Source organism: Carcharhinus amblyrhynchos, chromosome 9 (genome assembly GCF_965287045.1).
Source record: "Carcharhinus amblyrhynchos chromosome 9, sCarAmb.v2.hapA, whole genome shotgun sequence".
NCBI classification, from domain to species: Eukaryota; Metazoa; Chordata; class Chondrichthyes; order Carcharhiniformes; family Carcharhinidae; genus Carcharhinus; species Carcharhinus amblyrhynchos.
In genome coordinates this window covers 100513273-100539896 of record NC_137332.1, presented here as the reverse complement: position 1 = coordinate 100539896, position 26624 = coordinate 100513273, and the positions used below count along the sequence as shown (strand labels likewise).

The 26624-nt window shown below is 46.6% G+C and overlaps 1 protein-coding gene across 1 annotated transcript in view; it reads right to left on the bottom strand.

The window, feature by feature from the left end:
• Positions 1-12383, bottom strand: part of LOC145348656 (class I histocompatibility antigen, F10 alpha chain-like) — a 38117-nt gene extending 25734 nt beyond the window's left edge. The window contains 2 exon segments of the mRNA XM_080196822.1: positions 11660-11923; positions 12143-12383. Of these exon segments, the coding sequence (XP_080052948.1) occupies positions 11660-11923; positions 12143-12299 (421 nt within the window). The 5' untranslated portion in view covers positions 12300-12383.
• Positions 12384-26624: the final 14241 nt, after the last annotated feature.

Here is a 26624-nt window from a genome sequence, read left to right as displayed (position 1 = left end):
AGATGGTGATAGCTAACATGAGGGGACATAGCTTTAAATTAAGGGGTGGTAATTATAGGACGGATGTCAGAGGTAGGTTCTTTACTCAGAAGGTAGTAAGGGCGTGGAATGCCCTGCCTGCAGCAGTTGTGGACTCGCCAACTTTAAGGGCGTTCAGATGGTCAGTGGATAGGCATATGGATAACACTGGAATAGTTTAGGTTAGAGGGTCATTTGATTGGTTCTACTGGTTGGTGCAACATTGAGGGCTGAAGGGCCAGTACTGCACTGTAATGTTCTATGTTCTAAGTTATGGAGTCTAAGTTGTGAATAACAGTGATCCCAACACTGATCCTTGTGGAATGATGGAGGAGCCCAACACATCAGTGCAGAAGATAAAGTTGAATTACTCACAGCAATCTTCAGCCTGAAGTGCCGAGTGGATGATCCATCTCAGCCTCCTCCAGTGGTCCCCAGCATCTCAGATACCAGTCTCCTGATAATTTGATTCACTTTATGTGATATCAAGAAATGGTTGGAGGCACTGGATACTGCAAAGGCAATGGGCCCTGATAACATTCCACCAATAGTACTGAAGACTTGTGCTCCAGAACTTGCTGCTCCCCAAGCCAAGCTCTTCCAGTACAGTTACAACACTGGCATCTACCCAACAATGTGGAAAATTGCCCAGGTATGGCCTGAACACAAAAAGCAGGACAAATCCAACCCAGCCAATTACCGTCCAATCAGTCTACTATCGATCACCAGTAAAGTGGTGGAAGGGGTCATCGACAGTGTTATCATGCAGCATCTGCTCAGCAACGCCCAGTTTGGGTTTCACCAGGGTCACTCAGCTCCTGACCTCATTACAGCCTCGGTTCAAACATGGACAAAAGAGCTGAATTCCAGAGGTGAGGTGAGAGTGACAGCCCCTGAAATCAAGGCCACATTTGACTGAGTGTGGATCAAGGAACCCGAGCAAAACTGGAATCAACGGGAATCAGGGAGCAAACTCTCCGCTGATTGGAGTCAGACCTGGTACAAAGGAAGATGGATGTTGTTGTGGAGGATCAGTCATCTCAACTCCACGACATCTCTGTAGGAGTTCCTCAGGGTAGTGTCTGAGGTCCAACCATCTTCAGCTGCTTCACCAATGACCTTCCCTCCATCATAAGGTCGGAAGTGGGCATGTTCGCTGATTATCACATAATGTTCAGCAAAATTCATGACTCCTCCGATACTGAAGCAGTCCATGTTCCAATGCAACAAGATCTGGACAATATCCAGGCTTGGGCTGACAAGTGGCAAATAACATTTGTGCCACATAAATGCCAGGCAATGACTAATCACCAACATCAGACACTCTAACCACCGCTCCTTAACATTCAATGATGTAACTGTCACTGAATCCCCCACTGTCAACACCCTTGTGGTCACCATTGACCAGAAACTCAACTGGACTCACCACATAAACACAGTGGCTGCAGGACAGGTCAGAGGCTAGGAATACTGTGGCAAGTAACTCACCTCCTGACTCCCCAGAGTCTATACACCATCTACAAGGCACAAGTCAGGAGTGTGATGGAATACTCCCCACTTGCCTGGATGGGTGCACCTCAAACAACACTTAAGAAGCTTGACAGCATCCAGGATAAAGCAGCCCACTTGATTGGCATCACATCTACAAACATTCAATCTGTCTGCCACCGACGCTCAGTAGCAGCAGTGTGTACTATCTACAAGATGCACTGCAGCAATTCATTGAAGATCCTTAGACAGCACCTTCCAAACACATGACCACTTCCATCTAGAAGGACAAGGACAGCAGATAAATGGGAAAATCACCCCAGCAAGTCCCCTCCAAGCCACCTCACCATTCTGACTTGGAAATATATCACTGTTCCTTCGAGGTCACTGGGTCAAAATCTGAGAATTCCCTCCATAACAGCATTGTCACCACTACCTTCTCAAGGGCAACTAGGGATGTGCAATAAATGCTGGTCAGTCAGCGAAACCCATGACCCACGAATGAATAAAAAAAACATTTTCCACTTTGTCTCTCCGGACTACTTCCTTTGCTCACTCTCTCTGGTTTCTGTCTCAAAGTCAGCGAGTGATCCATTCTGTCACTCATCCCCAAACTCCACTTGCTTTGGACTTGTCAACCAGTCCATCACGAACATGCTTTTAAGAACATAAGAACATAAGAAATAGAACAGGAGTAGGCCATCTAGCCCTTCGAGCCTGCCCCGCCATTCAATAAGATCATGGCTGATCTGAAGTGGCTCAGTTCCACTTTCCACGTTCCCCCCATAACCCCCAATCCCCTTGCCTACCAAAAACCTATCTCCCCGCGTCCCAAACATATTCAGCGAGGTAGCCTTCACCACCTCAACTGGCAGAGAACTTCAGAGATTCACCACCCCCGAGCGAAGAAGTTCCTCCCCAACTCCGCTCCAAACTGCAGCCCCCCCATCTCGAGGCTGTGCCCTCCAGTACATAAGTACATAAGAAATAGGAGCAGGAGTAGGCCAACCAGCCCCCCGGGCCTGCTCTGCCATTCAAGATTATGGCTGATCTCAGTTCCACATTACCGCCCTCTCCCCATAACCCTTAATCCCCTCTCTCATCAAAAAATCATCAACCCAAGTCTTAAAAATATTTAGCGAGGCAGCCTCCACAACTTCAACGGGCAGAGAATTCCAGAGATTCGCCACCCTTTGAGTGAAGAAGTTCCTCCTCAACTCTGTCCTGAACCGCCCCCCCTTTATCTTGAGGCTATGCCCCCCAGTCCTACTATCCTTTCTGAGTGGTAAGAGTCTTTCCACCTCTATCCTATCCATCCCATTTATCATCTTATACGTCTCAATGAGATCTCCCCTCATTCTTCTAAACTCCAACGAATACAAGCCCAATCTAGTTAGCCTCTCCTCACAGCTCAACCCCTTCAACTCTGGAATCAGCCTAGTAAACCTCCTCTGCACTCCCTCCAATGCTAAAATATCCTTGCGCAAGTACGGCGCCCAAAACTGTACACAGTACTCCAGCTGCGGCCTCACCAACGCCCTATACAGCCGCAGCAAGACTTCCCTACTTTTATATTCAATCCCCTTTGCGATGAAAGCCAGCATCCCATTTGCCTTCCTGATCACTTGCTGCACCTGCAAGCTGGGTTTTTGCGACTCATGCACAAGGACCCCGAGGTCCCTCTGCACCGACGCTTGCTGCAGTTTTTCTCCACGTAAGTAATAATCCTTCCTACCATTATTCCTACCAAAGTGAACCACCTCGCACTTACCAACATTAAATTCCATTTGCCATTTCCTGGCCCATTCGCCCAGCCTATCCAGATCCTTCTGTAGACTCTCCCTACCTTCCGCACAATTTGCCTTTCCACCAATTTTGGTGTCATCAGCAAATTTCGACACCCTACACTCGGTTCCCTCCTCCAGATCATTTATATAAATGGTAAATAGCTGAGGCCCCAGCACCAACCCCTGGGGCACTCCACTAGTCACCATCCGCCAATCCGAATAACACCCATTGACCCCCACTCTCTGCCTCCTATTTGACAACCAGTCCTCTATCCACGCTAACACCCTACCCCCAACTCCATGTCTCCTGATCTTCTGTAATAACCTCTGGTGAGGTACCTTGTCAAACGCCTTCTGAAAATCCAGGAAGACCACATCCACCGGCTCTCCTCCATCCACCGCCCTAGACACATCCTCATAGAACTCCAGTAAATTTGTCAGACACGACTTCCTTTTAAAGAAACCGTGCTGTGTCTGCTCTATCAAGCAGTTCTCCTCAAGATGCTTCGCTATTTCCTCCTTGATGACGGATTCTAACATTTTACCTACAACAGACGTTAAACTAACCGGCCTATAATTTCCCGCCTTTTGCCTGGTACCTTTCTTAAACAACGGCGTAACATTAGCCGTTTTCCAATCTTCCGGCACTTCCCCGGAATCCAGCGATGTCTGGAAAATAACCACCAAGGCATCAACTATCACTTCCGCCATTTCTTTCAGGACCCTCGGATGCATTCCATCCGGTCCTGGGGACTTGTCTACAATCAGTTCCTTCAGTCTGTCGAGCACCACCTCTCTAGTAACAGTAATGTCATCAAGACCCTCTAGTCCTACCACCTTTCCATTTCTAACATCCGGCAAAGTATTCACATCCTCCTCCGTAAAGACCGAAACAAAAAAGTTATTCAAGACCTCTGCCATATCTCCATCCCCTACCACTAAGTCACCTTTTTCATCCCCTCAGGGTCCAACGTTCACCTTAGCCAGCCTCTTCCTTTTTATATATTTATAAAAACTCTTGCTATCTTTTTTTATATTAAGCGCTAGCGCAGCTTCATAGTTTATCCTACCCTTCTTTATCAACTTCTTTGTCAATCTTTGTTGACATTTAAACCTCTTCCAATCCTCTTCTCGCCCACTAATCTTAGCTACTCTATACGCCTCTGCTTTTAATTTAATACTTTCTTTTATCTCCTTCGTTATCCACGGCTTATTGCCTCTCCTCCGACAGTCCTTTTTGACCATCGGAATAAATTTCCGCTGAGCACCAAGAACGATCTCTTTAAAGATCCTCCACTGTTCCTCAGCAGACCTACCTTCCAACGCTCTTTCCCAGTCCACATTCGCCAATTCTTCTCTCATCCTACCATAATCCCCTCTGTTCAAAAAAAGGACGCACGTCCGAGAACCCAATTTGTCGTCCTCCATCTGCACCAGAAACTCCACCATACAATGATCACTCTCCCCAAGAGGGTCCTTCACCGCAAGTTCCCTAATTCTACCCGCCTCGTTACATAGCACCAGATCCAAGACAGCTCGCTCTCTCGTCGGCTCCAACACACACTGTTCGAGGAAACTATCCCGGCAGCATTCTAAGAACTTCTCTTCGAGCCCACCGCGTCCAATATGGGTCGACCAATCAATATGCAGATTGAAATCCCCCATAACTACGGCCGTCCCATTCCTGCACGCCACACTTATTTGTGTGTTAACAGCTCTCCCCACCTCCAGATCATTATTGGGGGGTCTATAAACGACACCTACCAGTGTCTTCCTCCCTTTGCTGTTCCTAATCTCTACCCACAACGATTCCACCTTCTGCTCCTTGGCTCCAATATCATTCCTCGCTACCACCCTGATGCTATCCTTAATCAACAGAGCTACGCCCCCCCCTTTTCCTTCCCGCCTATCCTTCCTAAACACTTGATAGCCCTGAACATTCAGCTCCCAGTCCCTGTCATCTTGCAACCATGTCTCTGTAATGGCCACCAGATCATATCCATTTGTGTCGATCTGCGCCACCAGCTCATCCACTTTATTCCTAATGCTTCGCGCATTCAGATAAAGCACCTTCATCCCAGCCTTCACCTGGACCTTTTTGCCAGAACATCACCAACCATATTCACTCTCCTTACTCCATCTATTTTTGGGACATTCTCAGCCTCTTCCCTTACTTGTACAGTCTCCTTAACTTTAGACCCTGTAATGTCACCTACCCTCGCACCCTCCCCCCCACTAATTAGTTTAAAGCCCTGTTTACAGTCCTCTTTACACGATTAGCCAGCACTCTGATCCCAGCACGGTTCAGACCCACCCCATCCCACCCGAACAGGTCCCACCTACCGCAATACTGGTGCCAATGTCCCATAAATTCAAACCCATTCTTCCCACACCAATCCCTGAGCCACCCATTCACTTTTTTAATCCTATCAACCCTACGCCCGTCTGCACTCGGTTCAGGCAGTAGCCCAGAGATAACCACTTTGTCGGTTCTGCTTTTTAATTCTATTCCCAGCTTTTCGTATTCCCTCCCCAGATCCTCAGTTCGCATTTTGCCTACGTCGTCAGCACCTACATGAACAACTACGACTGGATTTTTACCCTCCCACTCCAGGTTCCTCTGCAGCCCAGCTGCGACATCCTGTACCCGAGCACCAGGCAGACAACACACCCTTCTGTGCACCTTGTCATTGTGACAAAGGACAGTGTCAATACCCTTCACCCCACTATCCCCAATCACTACTACGTTCCTTTTCCTTTTCTTGTCATGCTGCATCACTGTACCTTGTGCAGTTTGCTCACCAACCTCACCTGCCTCGTCCTCTTCCAGAGTGGACGTAAGAACCTCAAACCTGTTACGCAGATTAAGAGGCTGAGGCCTCCGCTCCTCACCCCGCTTCCTCCTCCCAGTAGCCCCTTCTTGTCCCTGTCCCTTAGAGCTAGCCAGTCTAGGGAGGGTGGATTTTACTTGTACCCCATTGACATTGACATCCTCTCTCCCCTTGATGAGCCTCAGTGTCTGTAGCTCAGATGCCAGCTCATCTACCTTGAGCTGGAGCTCCTCCAGCAACCTGCACTTACTACAGACATGGTCACTGGGATGGACCCTGGGGTCCACCATTTCCCACATCATACAGAAACCACACATCACATGCCCCTCCATTATTCACTGTAAACTCACTTGGCCTTTTTTCACTCAAGCCCTTTTGATATTAAGCCCTAATAACTCACTCTGCTTCTCTCTCACTCCGCTGCCCGCTCAGACGCTGCCCGCTGTCTACACCAGGCCTCCTTTTAAACCTGGCGCTGATTTAAGGCTTGATGTCACACAACTGTTTCTAACCACTCCCTCAGAATTCTTAAACCAGTAAATTCAATAAATGCTTTAAACAGTTCTACAAGGAATAAAGTGCTTTAAACTTATTTGAAACTAGTTTTTATCAGGTAAAATCTTAGCTCTCTCTCTCTGCTCCTTCACTCGTCTGCTCCAGCAAACAATTTTTTCCATTACATTTGAAAAATTATATATTATATCTATTATGTTACATAAGAACATAAGAACAAAAGAAATAGGAGCAGGAGTAGGCCATCTAGCCCCTCGAGCCTGCCCCGCCATTCAATAAGTTCATGGCTGGTCTGAAGAGGATCAGTTCCACTTACCCACCTGCTCCCCATAACCCTTAATTCCCTTATCGATCAGAAATCTTCTCTGTACTGCCTTCAAGGCCAATATATCCTTTCGCAAATGAGGGGACCAAAATTGCACATAGTACTCCAGCTGCGGCCTCACCACTGTCTTGTACAGTTGCAGCAAGACCTCCCTGCTTTTATATTCCGTCCCCCTCCTATAAAGGCCAACATTCCATTCGCCTTCTTGTTCACCTGCTGTACCTGCAGTCGGAGGTTTTGTGATTCATGCACAAGGACCCCCAGGTCCTTCTGTACAGTAGCATGTCACTATTTAAATAATATTCCATTTTACTATTATTTCTTCCAAATGGATAACCTCACATGTGACAGGGACTGGGAGATGAATGTACAGGGCTATCAAGTGTTTAGGAAGGATAGGCAGGAGGAAAGAGGGGGTGGCGTAGCTCTGCTGATTAAGGATAGTATCAAGGTGGTAGCAAGGGATGATATCGGAGCCAAAGAGCAGAACGTGGAATCGTTGTGGGTAGAGATTAGGAACAGCAAAGGGAGGAAGACGCTGGTGGGTGTCGTCTATAGGCCCCCGAATAATGATCTGGAGGTGGGGCGGGCTGTTAACACGCAAATAAGTGCGGCATGCAGGAATGGGACGGCAGTAGTTATGGGAGATTTCAATCTGCATATTGATTGGTCGACCCATGTTGGACGAGGTGGGCTCGAGGAGGAGTTCTTGGAATGCTGCCAGGATAGTTTCCTGGAACAGTGTGTGTTGGAGCCGACGAGGGAGCGAGCTATCTTGGATCTGGTGCTATGTAATGAGGCGGGTAGAATTAGGGACCTTGCGGTGAAGGATCCTCTTGGAGAGAGTGATCATTGTATGGTGGAGTTTCTGGTGCAGATGGAGGAGGAGAAAGTGGGTTCCCGAACACGCGTCCTTTGTTTGAATAGAGGGGAGTATGGTAGGATGAGAGAAGAATTGGCGAATGTGGACTGGGGGAGTGCGTTGGAAGGTAGGTCTGCTGAGGAGCAGTGGAGGATCTTTAAGGAGATCTTTCTTGGTGCTCAGCAGAAATTTATTCCGATGGTTAAAAAGGACAGTAGGAAGAGAGGTAATAAGCCGTGGATAACGAAGAAGGTGAAGGAAAGTGTTAAATTAAAAGCGGAGGAATTTAGAGTAGCTAAGAGCAGTGGGCGAGAAGAGGATTGGGAAAGGTTTAAATGTCAACAAAGATTGACGAAGAAGTTGATAAAGAAGGGTAGGAGAAGCTATGAGGCTGGGCTAGCACTTAATATAAAAAAGGATAGCAAGAGTTTTTATAAATATATAAAAAGGAAGAGGCTGGCTAGGGTGAACGTTGGTCCTTTAGAGGATGAGAAAGGGGAGCTAGTGGTAGGGGATGGGGATATGGCTAAGGTCTTGAATAACTTTTTTGTTTCTGTCTTCACGGAGGAGGACGTGAATAATTTGCCGGGTGTTAGCGATGGAAAGGTGGTAGGAATGGAGGGTCTTAATGACATTACTGTTACTAGAGAGGTGGTGCTCGACAGACTGGAGGGGCTGATTGTGGACAAGTCCCCAGGACCGGATGGAATGCATCCGAGGGTTCTGAAAGAAATGGCGGAGGTGATAGTGGATGCCTTGGTGATTATTTTCCAGACGTCGCTGGATTCCGGGGAAGTGCCGGAAGATTGGAAAACGGCTAACGTTACGCCGTTGTTTAAGAAGGGTGCCAGGCAAAAGGCGGGGAATTATAGGCCGGTTAGTTTAACGTCTGTGGTAGGTAAAATGTTAGAATCCGTCATTAAGGAGGAAATTGCGAGGCATCTTGAAGGGAATTGCTTGATAGGGCGGACGCAACACGGTTTCATTAAAGGGAAGTCGTGTCTGACAAATTTACTGGAGTTCTATGAGGATGTGTCTAGGGCAGTGGATAGAGGAGAGCCGGTGGATGTGGTCTTTCTGGATTTTCAGAAGGCGTTTGACAAGGTACCTCACAAGAGGTTATTGCAGAAGGTCAGGAGACATGGAGTTGGGGGTAGGGTGTTAGCGTGGATAGAGGATTGGTTGTCAAATAGGAGGCAGAGAGTGGGGGTCAATGGGTGCTATTCGGATTGGCGGTTGGTGACTAGTGGGGTGCCCCAGGGGTCGGTGCTGGGGCCTCAGCTATTTACCATTTATATAGATGATCCGGAGGAGGGAACCGAGTGCAGGGTGTCGAAATTTGCTGATGACACCAAGATTGGGGGAAAGGCAAATTGTGCGGAGGGTGTGGAGAGTCTGCAGAAGGATCTAGAAAGGCTGGGCGAATGGGCCAGGAAATGGCAAATGGAATTTAATGTTGGCAAGTGTGAGGTGGTCCACTTTGGTAGGAAGAATGGTAGGAAGGACTATTACTTACGTGGCGAAAAACTGCAGCAGGCGACGGTGCAGAGGGACCTCGGGGTCCTTGTGCATGAGTCGCAAAAACCCAGCTTGCAGGTGCAGCAGGTGGTCAGGAAGGTGAATGGGATGCTGGCCTTCATAGCGAGGGGGATTGAATATAAAAGTAGGGAGGTCTTGCTGCAGCTGTATAGGGCATTGGTGAGGCCGCAGCTGGAGTACTGTGTGCAGTTTTGGGCGCCGCACCTGCGCAAGGATATTTTGGCCCTGGAGGGAGTGCAGAGGAGGTTTACTAGGCTGATACCGGAGTTGAGGGGATTGAGCTATGAGGAGAGGCTGAATAAACTAGGCTTGTACTCATTAGAGTTTAGAAGAATGAGGGGAGATCTCATTGAGACGTATAAGATGATGAATGGGATGGATAGGATAGAGGTGGAGAGACTCTTCCCGCTCAAAAAAGACAGTAGGACTAGGGGGCACAGCCTCAAGATAAAGGGGAGGCGGTTTAGAACGGAGTTGAGGAGGAACTTCTTCACTCAAAGGGTGGTGAATCTCTGGAATTCTCTGCCCGTTGAAGTGGTGGAGGCTGCCTCGCTAAATATTTTTAAGAAGCGGGTTGATGGGTTTTTGATAAGAGAGGGGATTAAGGGTTATGGGGAGAGGGCGGGAAAGTGGAACTGAGCCACAACAGATCAGCCATGATCTTATTGAATGGCGGGGCAGGCTCGAAGGGCTAGATGGCCTACTCCTGCTCCTATTTCTTATGTTCTTATGTTCTTATACTCCATCTGCCAGATCCTCGCCCACTCACTCAGCCTATCCAGATCTCTCTGCAGACTTTCCGCGTCCTCCACGCAATTCGCTTTCCCACTCATCTTCGTGTCATCAGCAAACTTTGTTACCCTACACTCGGTCCCCTCCTCAAGATCGTCTATGTATATGGTAAACAGTTGAGGCCCCAGCACCGATCCCTGCGGCACGCCACTAGTCACCAACTGCCAACCAGAAAAGCACCCAATTATTCCAACAAATGCACCCATTTATTCAAACCATTGTCTATTTTCTTTGTTAAATCCTCAAAAATTCCACTGAGTAAAACAAGATTTTCCATTTCAAAATCCATGCTGACTATTCATTGTTATAGTATTTGATTCTAGATTTTCATGAATTGTCTCCAATAGAAGGAATTCCATTATTTTTCTGAATACTGATTTTAATCTGACTGAAGTAAACTTCCAGGATGCACTGGACCTGCCCTACTGTAATATTTGATTTAATATTGTCACACGTATTGGGACAGTGAAAAATATTGTTCCAAGAATATACTGGGCCCTGTCTACCCTCTAATATCCCAGGCAAACTGGGCCCTACCTCCTGTAATATCCTATGATACACTGGGTCATTGCATACAGTGATATCCCAGGATACACCAGGCCCTGTAAGGCTGCAATATCTCAGATACACTGGGCCCCACCATACCGTAATATCCCAGAACACCCCAGGTGCAGACTTACTCTAATGTACAATGGTACACCAGGCCCTGTGCTATTGTAATATCCCATGATACACTATATCATGTCGTACTGTAATATCCCAAGATACACCATATCATGTCGTACTGTAATATCCCAAGATACACCAGACCGTGTAAACTGTAATATCGCAGGATACACCAACACCAGTCATACATTAATATGCCAGGATACTCTGGGCTCTGACTTACTGTAATCCCAGGATCCACTACTACCCGTGCCACAATAATACCCGAAATGGACTGGGTCTTGTTGTACAATAATATCCCTGGGCACACTGGGCTCTGTAATACTCTAATATCCCCAGCAAACCAGGCCCTTGTGGACAGTAACATCCAAGGATACACATGGCCTCGTCCCTACTGTAATATCCCAGGATTCACTGGGCCCTGACCAAATAAAGGATCTCATGATACACAGCGCCCTGTCCCACTGTAATGTCCAAAAATGCAATGGATCCTGTAACCCAGTTATTTCCCAGGATGCACCGGGCACTGTCGTGCTGGAATATCCCAAGGTACACAAGGCCTTTTCCATCCTGTAATATCCCACAACACACTGTGTCCTGTTGCACTGTAATACAACAGGATACAGTGGAGTATGTTTCATATCAAATCCTTGGACACATAATTATTTCCCTCCAATGGCAGCATCATGATAGAAAACAAACTGAAGGTTAATATTAGTTTCCCTCTCTCTGTATCCCGGGCCTCAGGCTGTCCTGGGCTGACAGCTCAGCACTGACCCTCCCTCCTGTGATCCTGCTCTGAGGCTGGGTCCTCTCTAACAGTGAGAAACAGTCTTACCGTAAATCACCACCAGTGTCTCCTTCATCCCGCTGTGTTCCACCCGACAGGAATACTCGGCCTGGTCCTCTGGATCAAACTCGATCCATTTCCGGATCTGGTAGGTGCTGTCGTGATTGGGTAAGATCCCAGTGGACAGAGTCTCACCAATCACCACGCCGTCTCTCCACAGATTCACCTCGATGGCCTGAGGGTAAAACCCGGTGACGGCACAGGACAGCCGGTTAGAATCACCCAGGCGGGTAAAGGACACGACGGGGGCAACTGAGAGAGAAAGAAAAAGGAGTCAGTACAGGAACCTCGAGATAGAGAGTCCCGGCATCACCCCCTTCACCGACTCTCACTCCCTTCCTCACTCGCCGACTCTCACTCCCCCTCACTCACCGACTCTCACTCCCCCTCACTCGCCGACTCTCACTCCCCCTCACTCGCCGACTCTCACTCCCCCCTCACTCACCGACTCTCACTCCCCCCCTCACTCACCGACTCTCAATTCTCTCTGTCCGTACTCCAGGTATTTTCTCAGCCACTCGATACACTCCACCTCCAGGTAATGTTTCCATCGCTGATTGCCGTCAGTGTCCCGGTCGCCCCTGTTTTTGGTGATCTCCCCCCAGGACACCGGGGTCACCCACACCATGTGATCCTTGTTGAAGCTGAGAAAATCATGTCCGTCCCACCCATACTGGTTGAATCCGCTCGTGGTCCCATCATCCCTCAGGTCACAACCGGTCATCAGCTGATGGACATGGATCCCTGTGGATCACAAACACAAACAGCCAATCAGAGACAGTCCCAATGGGCGATCCAATTTGCACAGCCAATCAGAACCAGTCTTACTGGGTGATCTCATCCCACCAGCCAATCAACATCAACTACTCTGCCCCACCTCCCCCCCTCACAGCCAATCAGAGCCAGCCTCAATCCCTCCACACATTCACAGCCAATCACATTTCCTGTCACATCTCCAATCGCAGCCAATCAGCCTCCGGCTCCCGGTTCCTGATCCACTCTGGGTTTCTCCTCATTCCCACCTGGATCCCCGGGTGCTGGGAGAGTGAGCACTCACCTCCTGTCTGGTTCAGGCGGGACATGAGAAACGGAATCTTATGTTTAAAACGCGTCTCCTGCTCCTGTGCGAGGATCTTCTTCCTCTCCCAGGCTGTCGGACCCTCGCTCTCCACCATCCACTGCTCCCGGGGGATCAGCTCCCTCCGATCACTGTCGTACATAACAAACTGGACACCGTCCACATAACCGACAACCACAAACTCCGGGAGACCCGGGATCGGAGTCATTCCCGTGAGGAAATACCGGAGAGAGTGAGAGCCTGAAATAGAGAGAGAGAGAGAATTCAGGATATACACCCTAAAAACACCAACACCCTCACACACACACACACACACACACACACACAGATCGGGGCATGAACCCCAAAACACTGATTCCAAACAGAGAGCAAAACCTCCACCCAGCCTGGCATTGCCCCTCTCACACCCCATCACTCACTGACCCAGGGTTAATACCCCAGTACCCAGCCTGGCATTGCCCCTCTCACACCCCATCACTCACTAACCCAGGGTTAATACCCCAGTACCCAGCCTGGCATTGCCTCTCTCACACCCCATCACTCACCTGCAGACACCTCTCCACACAGAAGGACCAGCACTATCAGTCCAATCATTGCTGCTTCCCTCATCTTGGGGAAACATTTGGAGGAAACTCTTTTTCGAAGAAAGACCATTTTCTCAACTCACTCCTTCTGTCTTTCCCGGTTCACACTGAGCCTCAATCTGATTGGCTCAGTTCTATCTTGTGTCCAATCAGAATAAAGAGATTCATTGAGTCATCAGTCTCCGGCAGAATAGAAAAAAAACACGTTGAGAACTGTCTCATCAAGTAAATAAACTTGCTGACATCATCAGTTGCCGGGTAGAATCAACTGGAGGGAGTTTGATACAGTGACAGAGGGAAGGAGATTAAGAACAGGAGCAGGGCTGAATGAGCCATCCAGTTCGATCACTGCTGATCTGGACCCCAGTTTCTGACTATAAACCAGATCCTCAGATATCATTACCCAATAAAAATCTCCAATTGCCCAGATATTCATTTTTTTGTTCAAAGACTGGATGTGGATTGCACACTACTGATTCATTTTAACATTATAAACAGATCAAACAGATCTCCCCTCAACATTCTAAATCTCCGAAATAAAAACCAAGTTCATACAAATTCATTTTTACTGTGGTCTCCTTCTGGTGATCAACACTGCACCCCCTCCAAGACCAATCTCCCCTTCCTCAGGTGTGTCCAGAACTGAAGACAGTGACTCTAGACAGGGTCTGAAGAAAATCTCTCTGTAAAACTGAAACTTCACTTCCATCACTTTGGGTCTGGATGGTGTACAATCAGTGTTCCATTAGACAGACTGGTGAAGTGGGCAGACACAGAGCAGTTGAAATACAATCCAGTGAAGTATTTTAAGTGTTGCAGTTTGAACAGAAGAATGTACAGAGGTAATGTAAACTGAATGGTACAGTTATAAAGGGATTGTATGAACAGAGAGACCTGAGTGAGTGTGAGGCATTCGACCTCTGATTTTTGGGTAAGTGTTCTCCAAGGCGGCCTTCACGACACAAGACAGTGCAAAGTCGCTGAGCAGAGACTGATAGCCAAGTTCCACACACGAGGATGACCTCAAGCGGGATCTCGGTTCATGTCACACCATTTGTAACCCCCACGGCTTGCCTGGACTTACAAAATCTCACTCACTGTCCTGTCTGGTGACAACACACATCTCTTTAACCTGTGCTTAATGCTCTCTCCATCTCCACATCAGGAGTATGAGGCTGGCAGGAAGGCGTGATGAAATTGTGAAAGAAGCATATTTACCCCATTGTTTTATAAATAGAGGCACAGAGTACAAGAGCAAGGAGGTCTCGCTGAACATTGATAAAATATTGATTAGATCTCAGCTGGAGAATTGACCCCACCTCTGGTCATAGTGTTTTAGGAAGAATATCAAGATATTTGAGAGGGTGCAGAGGAGATTTGCTGGAATATTATTGGAGATAAGGGACTTCTGAATGACACTGGGACAATTCAATGTGTTGGGCTATGCCTATCTTTCATAAAACACGGAAAGACATTGCATTACCCTGATAGTGGATGCTGACCTGGAGTTTATTTCTATAAATAGGACCATTAACTTCACCTTGGTCAGGGAGCCAGCCTACCTTCACCTGACCTGTATGGTACTTGGGGAAGAAATGTTTGCTCGTTTTGAATTGGAATCACTTTAATCGATGGGGAATAAAACTGAAAGGCAAAGGCTAGTGATGTTTTGGAAATCGAATTACAGGGACAAACTTTAAGTTTTGAACCTATTAGTTTTGAACTCAGTCTCTTTGGGGAATGAGTTTAGAAACTGATATGACCCAATCTGATTCTCTCTCCATCTTGCCTCAAATTGTGTCTGGTTCACAACCTGCTGCCAGAGATTCCTCATCTGAGTGTCGCCTGTCTGCATTTTGGACCTGCAAAGCTGAAACAGGAAGAATTGGTCCAGATCTGTATTCTCCTCCACACCAAAGCTCTGTTGGTGCAAGACTCCAGACGTCCACGTGTCTTCACATGAGAGGACACCAGCTCAACAGCACTGAACCCCTTCAAACTTTACCCTTTGTTTTGAAAAAGCCTATTCTCTAAAGTGCATCTCTGCATTGATACCCTGCTCAGGAGTTGGTGGTATTTTTACATGAACAGAAGACTGGTTAACAGACAGGAGACAGAGATCGGACATAAATTTTCGAGTTGGCCAATTGTGACTAATGGAGTGTCACTAGGATCAGTGCTGGGACTTCAGTTTCCAATCTACATTCATGACTCACACCAACAGGCTGAGTGTAATGTATCTAAATTTACAATGCCAGGTGGAGGTGCAAACTGTGGAGGACATAGAGAAGTTGCAAAGAGATGTGGACAACTTAAGCAAAGGTAAAAGGTGGCAGATAGCATATAACATGAGCCAGTGTGGGGTTACACTGCATCTCAACACAATATGGCCTGCTACGCATTCACACTGGTTCGTACAGATGTCACTCTGCTGAACCCGGCCAACCAGAAAGCCTTTAAATTGGAACATGTCCATCCTTCAGTAACAGCAACCTACTTTGTTATATTATACAAGGGAGAAATAAAAAGAGTGCAGAGTAAGAGACAGAGTCAGAGTGAATTGTGGCTCTGAGACACAGATGGTTAAAACCAAGTACTGGTTCCAGGAATCCTTGCAAAGTCTGTTTTTTCACCTAGAAAACTTCCATCAAAGAGACAAAATCTTAATGATATTATATCAGAGACAGGCACAGTATGAATCTCACACTCTTTTACCTGTTGCAATCTCTGCAGATTTCAGACAAAAATGCTTTGTGAAATGAATGATTGTGTATAAGAATATTTCCACGAGGCCACATTTATTTACTTATTAATTCAGGTGTAATGAAGTCAGACAGTTTTGTCTGTGGGCTCAGTGAATGCACATTGCACAATGATTGTGTCTTGGAGGTGAAATGTGGCTTCCTGTTTTACATGGTGGGAAAGCAACAGATCCACTCATATGTGGCAGAGAGTAGAGCTGTGGGGCTGTTCAACTTTGCTGGTAAGGACAGAAAAGTAGGACACTTTTTGTTTTAAATGAGAGACATGTGTGCACTCAACAAGGAACACAAAAAATCCATTAGGTAGAAATCATAGACTACCAACCGTTCATCAAATCTGAACATAATTCTCTGCCAGAGCATTTTACACAGGCCTAATTTCTGTAACCCAGCAAATCCCACTAACCAACTCAACTTTGAACATTTACACCTCATTACTCACTGACCCAGGGTTAATGCCCCAGTACCCAGCCTGGCATTGCCCCTCTCACACCCCATCACTCACCTGCAGACACCACTCCACACAGAAGGACCAGCACTAGCAGTCCAATCATTGCTGCTTCCCTCATCTTGGGGAAACATTTGGAGGAAACTCTTTTTCAAAGAAAGGCCATTTTCTCAACTCACCCCTTCTGTCTTTCCCGGTTCACACTCAGCCTCAATCTGATTGGACATAACATAGGACTGAGCCAATCAGAATAAAGAGCTTCAGTGAGTCATCAGTCTCCGGCAGAATAGACACAAACAGGGTGAGAAACCAACGCAATGTTGAGAACTGTCCAATCAGATAAATACGGCTGATGACATCATCAGTTGCCGGGTAAATCAGGTAAAAGCAGTCTGATACAGTGACAGAGGGAAGGACATTAAGAACAGGATGACGGCTGGGATATACAGCACAGAAACAGGCCCTTCGGCCCAACCCATGCATGTTGACCAGGTTTCCTGAACTGAACTAATCCCATTTGCCTGTGTTTGGCCCATGTCCTTTTGAAGTTTTCCCATCCTTTTCCTTGTCCAAATGTCTTTTAAATGTAATTTTGCCCACCTCTACCACCTCGTCTGGCAGCTCAGTCTATATACACAACACCCTGTGTGAAAAATTTGCCCCTCAGGTTCCTTTTAAATCTTTCCCTTCTCATCATAAAGCTATGCCTCCCAGTGTTGGATTCCCCTATCCTGGGGGAAAGAGCTTGGTTATTCACCTTATCTGTGCTTCTCATGATTTTATTAAACCTCTATAAGGTCACCCCTCATCCTCCTGCACTCCAAGGAAAAACATCCCAGCCTCTCCTTACAATTCAAACCTTCCAGTCCTAGTAACATCTTCGTAAATCTTTTTTGCACCCTTTTCAGTTTAATAACATCCTTCCTATATCAGTGCAACCAGAATTGTACACTGTACTCCAAATGTGGCCTTACCAATGTCTTGTACATTTGTAACATAATGTCCTAACTCCTGTACTCAATGCTCTGACTGATGCCAAGCGCCTTCTTCACCACCCTGTCTACCTGTGATGCCCCTTGCAAGGAAATATGTACTGGCACCACTAAATCCCTGTTTCAAAACAACCCCAGGCCCCAACCATTAACTGTGTAAGCTCTGTCCTGGTTTGTCTTACTGAAATGCCACACCTCACACTTATTTGAGTGTGAGGTGTTGCATTACCTCATCCCACTAGCCTAGTTGATCAAGATCCTGGAGAAGTCCTCTACCGTCACCTTTCTAAAACCGGCAAGCCAATGTTTTTCTCCAATTTGCTAGTTCTCCTGGGTGCTATGTGATCTAACTTACTAATCTTGGGTTCATGTCACACCATCTGTAACCCCCATGACTTGCCTGGGCTTGCAAATTCTCACTAACTGTCCTGACTGGAGACAATACACATCTCTTTAACTTGTGCTTAACCCTCTCTCCAATCACATTATCTGTACCTTTAAGACTTGATTACCTGTAAGGACTCGCATTCCAGCCATTATTTTGTAAATTGAGTTTGTGTCTTTATATGCCCTGTTTGTGAACAGAATCCCCACTTACCTGATGAAGGAGCAGCACTCCAAAAGCTAGTGGCTTGTACTACCAAATAATTCTGTTCGACTTTAACCTGGTGTTGTGAGACTTCTTATTGTGTTTACCCCAGTCCAACGCTGCCATCTCCACATCTAACTTACTGATCAGTCTAACATGCGGTACCTTGTCGAAGGCCTTGCTAAAGTCTATATAGACAATGTCCACCACCCCGCCCTCATCTATTTTCTTGCTCACTCCTTCAAAAAACTCTATCTAATTTGTAAAACATGATTTTCCATGCAAAAAGCCATATTGACTATCCCTAATCAGTCCTTGCCTTTCCAAATGCATGTAGATTCTGCCTCTCAAAATCCCCTCCAACAACTTACCTACCACTGATGTTGGGCTCACTGATCTGTAGTTTCCTAGCTTTTCCATGCCGCCTTTGTTACAGCACAACATTTGTCTCCGTCCACTCTTCTGGCACCTCACCCATGGCTGTCAATGATACAAATATTTCCACTTTCTTCCCTAGTTTCCCACAATGTCCTAGGCTAACTTGATCAAGTGCCAAGGAATTATCGACCGTTATGTGTTTTAAGACCATCAGCACCTCCTCTTCTGTAATGTGGATGCTTTTCAAGACAACACTATGTAGTTCCTCAAGTTCCTTAGCTTTCATGTCTTTCTCCACTGCTAATACAGATGAGAAATATTCACTTAGCATCTCAGCCATCTCTTGTGGCTCTACACATTGGTGACTTCCTTGAGGATTTCCTTCAGCTGTAAGGTGCCCAATTCTCTCCCCAGTTTTGCCCTTAACATACTTGTAGTATCTCTTCAGATTCTCCTTTACCTTCTCTGCCAAAGCTACCTCATGTCCCCTTTTTGCCCTCCTGGTTTCCATTTTGAGTGTACTCCTACACCACCTATACCCCTCAAGGGATTCACTTGACCCCATAAAAACATAAGACATAGGAGCAGAATTAGGCCACTCTGCCCATCGAGTCTGCTCCGCCATTCAATCATGGCTGATATTTCTCTCATCCCCATTCTCCTGCCTTTTCCCCATAACCCCTGATCCCCTTATTAATCAAGAGTGTATCTATCTCTGTCTTAAAGACACTCAATGACCTGACCTCCACAGCCTTCTGTGGCAAACAGTTCCACAGATTCACTCCTCTCTGGCTGAAGAAATCCCTCCTCATCTCTGTTTTAAATGATCGTCCCTTTAGGAGGTTGTGCCCTCTGGTTCTAGTTTTTCCTACTAGTGAGAACTTCCTCTCCATGTCCACTCTGTCCAGGCTTCACAGTATCCTGTAAATTTCAATAAGATCCCCCCTCATCCTCCAATGAGTACCGACCCAGAGTCCTCAACCGTTCTGCATACTACAAGCTCTTCACTCCAGGGATCATTCTTATGAACCTCTCTGGACCCTTTCCAAGGTCAGTACATCCTTCTTTAGATATGGGGCCCAAAACTGCTCACAATACTCCTAATGGGGTCTGACTATGTCTATATCTGACATATGCTTCCTTCTTTTTATTGTCCAGAGCCTCAATATCTCTAGACATTCAGTGTTTCCTCATCCTGCCAGCCTTGCCCATCACACCAATTAGATCACTGCTGATCTGAACTCCAGTTTCTGACTATAACCCATACACTTCGACACCATTGCCCAATAAAAGTCTATCAGTCTTAAAAGCTCCAGTTGTCCAGATATTCACAATTTTTTGAGCAGACAGTGGATGGGGTTCTGCACTCTAAATCACAAGAAGCAGTCTCATAACACCAGATTAACTGTGATGTTACTGTGCCCACTCCAATCCAATATCAACATCTCCACATCATGGCTACCACAAGTCACAAGAATAGAAGAAGCAGGAATAGGCCACCCTGCAAGCCTGCCCCATCACTCAATATGATCTCTGCCAGCCTCAGCTCCTTTTCTGTCCCATTTCCCCATGGCCAGTGGTCTATTCTTTGATCTAGCAAAGATTTATCCACCTCCATTTTAAATAATCTAATCTTCACCACCCTTTGGGGCAGAGAATTGCAGAAATTCACCACCCTCTGCAAGAAGAAATTCCTCCACACCTCAATTTTAAATGACAATAAAATTTTAAATGACAAAATTACCAGAACTAGAGGGCACAGCCTCAAAATAAGAGGGGGGGAGGGGGGGCGGGGCTGCAGTTTAGAACAGAGTTGAGGAGGAACTTCTTCACTCAAAGGATGGTGAATCTCTGGAATTCTCTGCCCATTGAAGTGGTGGAGGCTACCTCGTTGAATATGTTTAAGTCACAGGTAGATAGATTTCTGATAGACAAGGGAATTAAAGGTTATGGGGAGCAGGCAGGAAAGTGGAACTGATCCACTTCAGATCAGCCATGATCTTATTGAATGGCAGGGCAGGCTCGAAGGGCTACATGGCCTATTCCTGCTCCTATTTCTTATGTCCTTATGACAAGCCCTTTACCTTGTAGCTATGTCCCCTCCTTTGAGACTCTCCTGCTAGTGAAAACATCTCACCATCCACCCTGTCCAACCCCTCAGGATCTTCAATGCTTAATAAGGTTACCCATTGCTCTTCTAAACTCCAATGAATACAGACTCAGACCATTTAGTCTCTCTTGGTAGGGCAGCTCTCTCATTCCAGGAATTAGCCTGGCGATGAATGGACTGCCTCCAATGTAACTATATAACATAGAATCCCTGCAGTGCAGAAGGAGGGCATCCAGCCCATTGAGTCTGCACCAACAACAATCCCACCTAGGCTCTATCCCCGTAACCCCACATATTTACCCCACTAATCCCTCTAATCTTCGCGTCCCGGGACACTAAAGCGCAATTTAGCATGGCCAATGTACCTAACCTGCACATCTTTGGACTGTGGGAGGAATCCAGAGCACCCAGAGGAAACCCACGCAGACATGGGGAGAACACGCAAACTCCACACAGATCCAAGCCAGAAATCGAACCAGGTCCGTGGAGCTGTAAGGCAACAGCGCTAACCACTATGCCTCCCAAACATTCGATAGGTTGTTTGTTGCTCTGGATAATGTAAATGTCTCCACAGTCCCAGTGGACCGTAGACTGCTCTCCTCTTTAAGAGGGGGCTGACTGGTGGTAATTTAACCTGAGGATCACCACGCCTTAGGTGAGGGGCAAGACTGAGAAGACAGGGCCTTCATGAATAACCTCAGCCAGTACTGAAATTGAACTTGCCCTGTTTGTGTTGCTCCAAATCACAAACTAGCTACCTAGCCAACTGAGCTGACCAACTCACCCTATCCTTTTTCAGCTAAGGGAAACAAAACAGTACGCAGTATTTCAGATGAGGCCTCACCTATGCAATTGCAACAAAACCTCCCTATTTTAAACTCCAACTTCTTTGCAATGAAGACCAAAGTGCTGTTGCATCTTAATTACTTGTTGGATCTGCCTGCTAGCATCTTGTGATTCATCCACTTGAACATTTAGATTCCTCTGTACCTCACTCACCTGCAGTCTCTCTCCATTTCGATAATAATCTGCCTTTGCCTTCCTCTTATCAGAGTGCATGACCTCACACTTCCCCACATTAAACTCCTATTGCCAGATTTTTGCCCAGTCACTGAATCTACCTACATCCCATTGCAAAATCACAGCCTCATCACAACCTGCTCTTCTACCTGTCCTCACATCATTAGCAAATTTGAAAACATGACATTCTGTTCCTTCCTCCAGATCATGAATGTAAATTGTGAATAATTGCAGGTCAAGGACTGATCTCTGTGGTACTCCACTAGTCATGATGTGGAGATGACGGCATTGGACTGGGGTAAACACAGTAAGAAGTCTCACAACACCAGTTAAAGCCCAACAGATTTATTTGGTAGCAAACACCACTAGCTTTTGGGGCTCTGCCTCTTCATCAGATGAGTGGGGAGTTCTGATCACAAACAGGGCTTATAAAGGCAAGCACTCAGTTTACAGAATACAGAGGCATGGCACACTGGGGAGACCATGCAGACGCTACGACAATGGATGAATGAACACCACTCGACAATAACCAGGCAAGACTGTTCTCTTCCTGTTGGCGAACACTTCAGTGGTCTCGGGCATTCGGCCACTGATAAGATCGGGTAAGCGTTCTCCAAGGCAGCCTTCACGACACACAACAGCACAGAGTCACTGAGCAGAAACTGATAACCAAGTTTCGCATTCATGAGGATGGCCTCATCCGGGAACTTGGGTTCATGTCACACTATTTGTAACCCGCATGACTTGCCTGGGCTTGCAACATCTCACTTACTGTCCTGTCTGGAGACAATACACATCTCTTTAACCTGTGCTTAATGCTATCTCCACTCACCTTGTCTGCATCTTTAAGACTTGCTTAGCTGTAAAGACTCACATTCTAATCAGTATTCTGTAAACTGTGTGTGCCTTTATAAGCCCTGTTTGTGATCAGAATTCCCCACTCATCTGACGAAGGGGCAGAGCCCCGATAGCTGGTGGCTTTTGCTACCAAATAAACCTGTTGGATTTTAACCTGGTGTTGTGAGACTTTTTAACTGTCTGTACTCCACTAGTTACATCTTTCCACTCTGAAAAGCACCCATTTATTGAAACTCTTTGGGTGGGATGTTCCAGTTGTGCTCATGCCAAAACCAGAAAATGCTGCCTGAAGTCAACTGACCTTTGTATGGTCTGCGCCAACCCCCTCTCCCATCCCAATACTATTTCCCCCTTTGCCTTCTACCTGACAGTCAGTTTTCAATCCACGGTAACACACTCATTTCAACATTTTAAACAGATCGATCAGATCACCCATCCACATTTGAAACTCTGGGGAATAAAAGACCAAACTCAAAAATTTGGTGCAGACTTGATGGGCAAATGGCTTCCATCTGCATTGTAGGGAGTCGCTGCAACTCGATGGATCGAATGGTTTTCTTCTACACTGTAGGTCACAGACGGAACGGGACAGTATCAGTACAGGACACAGCTCACAGGCTGAGGGATAGTATCGGTACAGGACACAGCTCACACACTGAGAGGGACAGTATCAGTACAGGACACAGCTCACACACTGGGAGGGACAGGATCAGTACAGGACACAGCTCACACACTGAGAGGGACAGTATCAGTACAGAACACAGCCCGCACACTGAGAAAGACAGTATCAGTACAGGACACAGCTCACACACTGAGAGAGACAGTATCAGTACAGGACACAGCTCACACACTGAGAGAGACAGTATCAGTACAGGACACAGCTCACACACTGAGAGGGATAGTATCAGTACAGGACACAGCTCACACACTGAGAGAGACAGTATCAGTACAGGACACAGCTCACACACTGAGAGGGACAGTATCAGTACAGGACACAGCCCGCACACTGAGAAAGACAGTATCAGTACAGGACACAGCTCACACACTGAGAGAGACAGTATCAGTACAGGACACAGCTCACACACTGAGAGAGACAGTATCAGTACAGGACACAGCTCACACACTGAGAGGGACAGTATCAGTACAGGGCACAGCTCACACACTGAGAGAGACAGTATCAGTACAGGACACAGCTCACACACTGAGAGAGACAGTATCAGTACAGGACACAGCTCACACACTGAGAGGGACAGTATCAGTACAGGACACAGCTCACACACTGAGAGGGACAGTATCAGTACAGGACACAGCTCACACACTGAGAGGGACAGTATCAGTACAGGACACAGCTCACACACTGAGAGAGACAGGATCAGTATGGGACACAGCTCACACACTGAGAGGGACAGGATCAGTACGGGACACAGCTCACAGGCTGACAGTGACTGAGGGTGTCATAGTCATAGAGTCATAGAGGTTTACAGCATGGAAACAGGCCCTTCGGCACAACTTGTCAGTGTTGCCCCTTTTTTTAACCCCTAAACTAGCCTCAGTTGCCCATGTTTCACCCACCTTACCCATGTAACTGTCTCAAAACTTTTTAAAAGACAAAATTGTACCTGCCTCTACTAGTACCTCTAGCAGCTTGTTCTCGACACTCACCACCCTCTGTGTGAAAAAAATGCCCTTCTGGGCACTTTTGAATCTCTCCCCTCTCACCTTAAACTTATGCCCTCTAGTTTTAGACTCCTACCTTTGGGAAAAGATATTGACCATCTAGCTGATCTATGCCCCTCATTATTTTATAGGCCTCAATATATCACCCCTAAGCCTCCTACGCTCCAGACAAAAAGGTCCCAGACTATCCAGCCTCTCCTTATAACTCAAACTATCAAGTCCTGGTAGCATCCTAGTAAATCTCTTCTGCACTCTTTCTAGTCTAATTCATCCTTTCTGTAATAGGGTGACTGGAACTGTACACAGTATTCCATGTGTGGTCTTACCCCAATGTCTTGTACAATTTCAACAAAACATCCCAACTCCTGTATTCAATGTTCTGGCCAATGAAACCAAGCATGCCACATGCCTCTTCACCACTCTGTTCACCTGTGATTCCCCTTTCAAGGCCCTATGAACCTGTAACCCTAGATCTCTTTGTTCTGTGACTCTCCCTAATGCCCTTCCATTCATTGACTAAGTCCTGCCCTGGTTCAATCGACTAAAATGCATCAACTCGCATTTATTTAAATTAAACTCCATCTGCCATTCGTCAGCCCACTGGTCCAATTGATCAAGATCCTGTTGCAATCGTAGATAACTTTCTTCACTGTCCACTATGCCACCAATCTTGGTGTCATCTGCAAACTTACTAACCATGCCTCCTATATTCTCATCCAAATCATTGATATAAATGACAAATAAAGTGGACCCAGCACCGATCCCTGAGGCACAGCACTGGTCACAGGCCTCCAGTTTGAAAAACAACCATCTATAACTACCCTCTGTCTTCAGTCATCAAGCCAATTTTGTATCCATTTGACTACCTCATCCTGGATGCCGTGAGATTTAACATTATGCAATAACCTACCATGTGATACCTTGTCAATGGCCTGAAGGAGGGCATTGGTGAGGCCGCAGCTGGAGTACTGTGTGCAGTTTTGGGCGCCGTACTTACGCAAGGATATTTTGGCCTTGGAGGGAGTGCAGAGGAGGTTTACTAGGCTGATGCCAGAGTTGAGGGTGTTGAGCTATGAGGAGAGGTTGAATAAATTAGGCTTGTACTCGTTAGAGTTTAGAAGAATGAGGGGAGATCTCATTGAGACGTATAAGATGATGAATGGGATGGATAGGATAGAGGTGGAGAGACTCTTCCCGCTCAGAAAGGATAGTAGGACTAGGGGGCACAGCCTCAAGATAAAGGGGGGACGGTTTAGAACGGAGTTGAGGAGGAACTTCTTCACTCAAAGGGTGGTGAATCTCTGGAATTCTCTGCCCGTTGAAGTGGTGGAGGCTACCTCGCTAAATATTTTTAAGACGCGGTTGATGGGTTTTTGATAAGAGAGGGGATTAAGGGTTATGGGGAGAGGGCGGGAATGTGGAACTGAGCCACGACAGATCAGCCATGATCTTATTGAATGGCGGGGCAGGCTCGAAGGGCTAGTTGGCCTACTCCTGCTCCTATTTCTTATGTTCTTATATATCAATTTAAAGGCCTTCTGGCAGGTTGGGTTCAGTACAGTGATTTCTGTATGGGCCAGTGTGAACGCACAGAAGGCCATATTGTGATGGCGTTACACCCCATCTGCTACCTTGCAGCCCATTTGCTTAAGTTGTCCCAAACTCTTTGCAGCTGTCTGTGTTCTCCATACAGTTTGCATTGTTCCTCATATGTGAATCCCTCCATTCCTGGGATCAACCGAATGAACATGTTCTGGACTGCCTTCAATGCCAGTCTATCTTTCCTTATATAAGGGGACCAAAAATATTCACAAAATTCCAGATGTGAGGTAATTAGTCTTTAGCAAGTTTTATACTCCATTCCCTTTGAAATAGAGGCCAACATTCCATTTATCTTCCCTCATATCTGCTGAATTGACATGCTAGCTTTCTGTGATTTATGCATGAAGATTCCTACATTCTTCTGTGCTGCACCTTTCTCCCTTCAAATAAAATTCAGCTCCTTTATTCTTCGTACCAAATGAATAACTTCACATTTTCTGACACTATATTTCATCCACCAAGTTTTTGCCAACTCACTTAACCCGAAGCAGACTTGAAACATTGGCTCTCACTGAAGCAGGATTCGGAGAATTCATCAAGATACCTATTAGTCATCACCCAGATATAATCAGCAGCATGGGTGGGATTCTCCAAAAAAAAATTCTAAGTGTCGAATTCACAATTTTTCCAGTGTGATTTTCAAAATGAATCTCCCAAACTCTAGTACATTAGTGCGAATCTCGCTAATAATCAGTGGGCGGGGACTATTCTCGCTGGAGAGGCCGGCAGCATAGTGCTGAGTGGGCCATTGCGCATGCACGATCTGTCAGAACCGAGATTGGCGCATGTGCAGCAGTCCCGCACTGCAAATCTCCCGATCACTGGCTAACTCATTCGCTGGCCAGCCCCAGAACC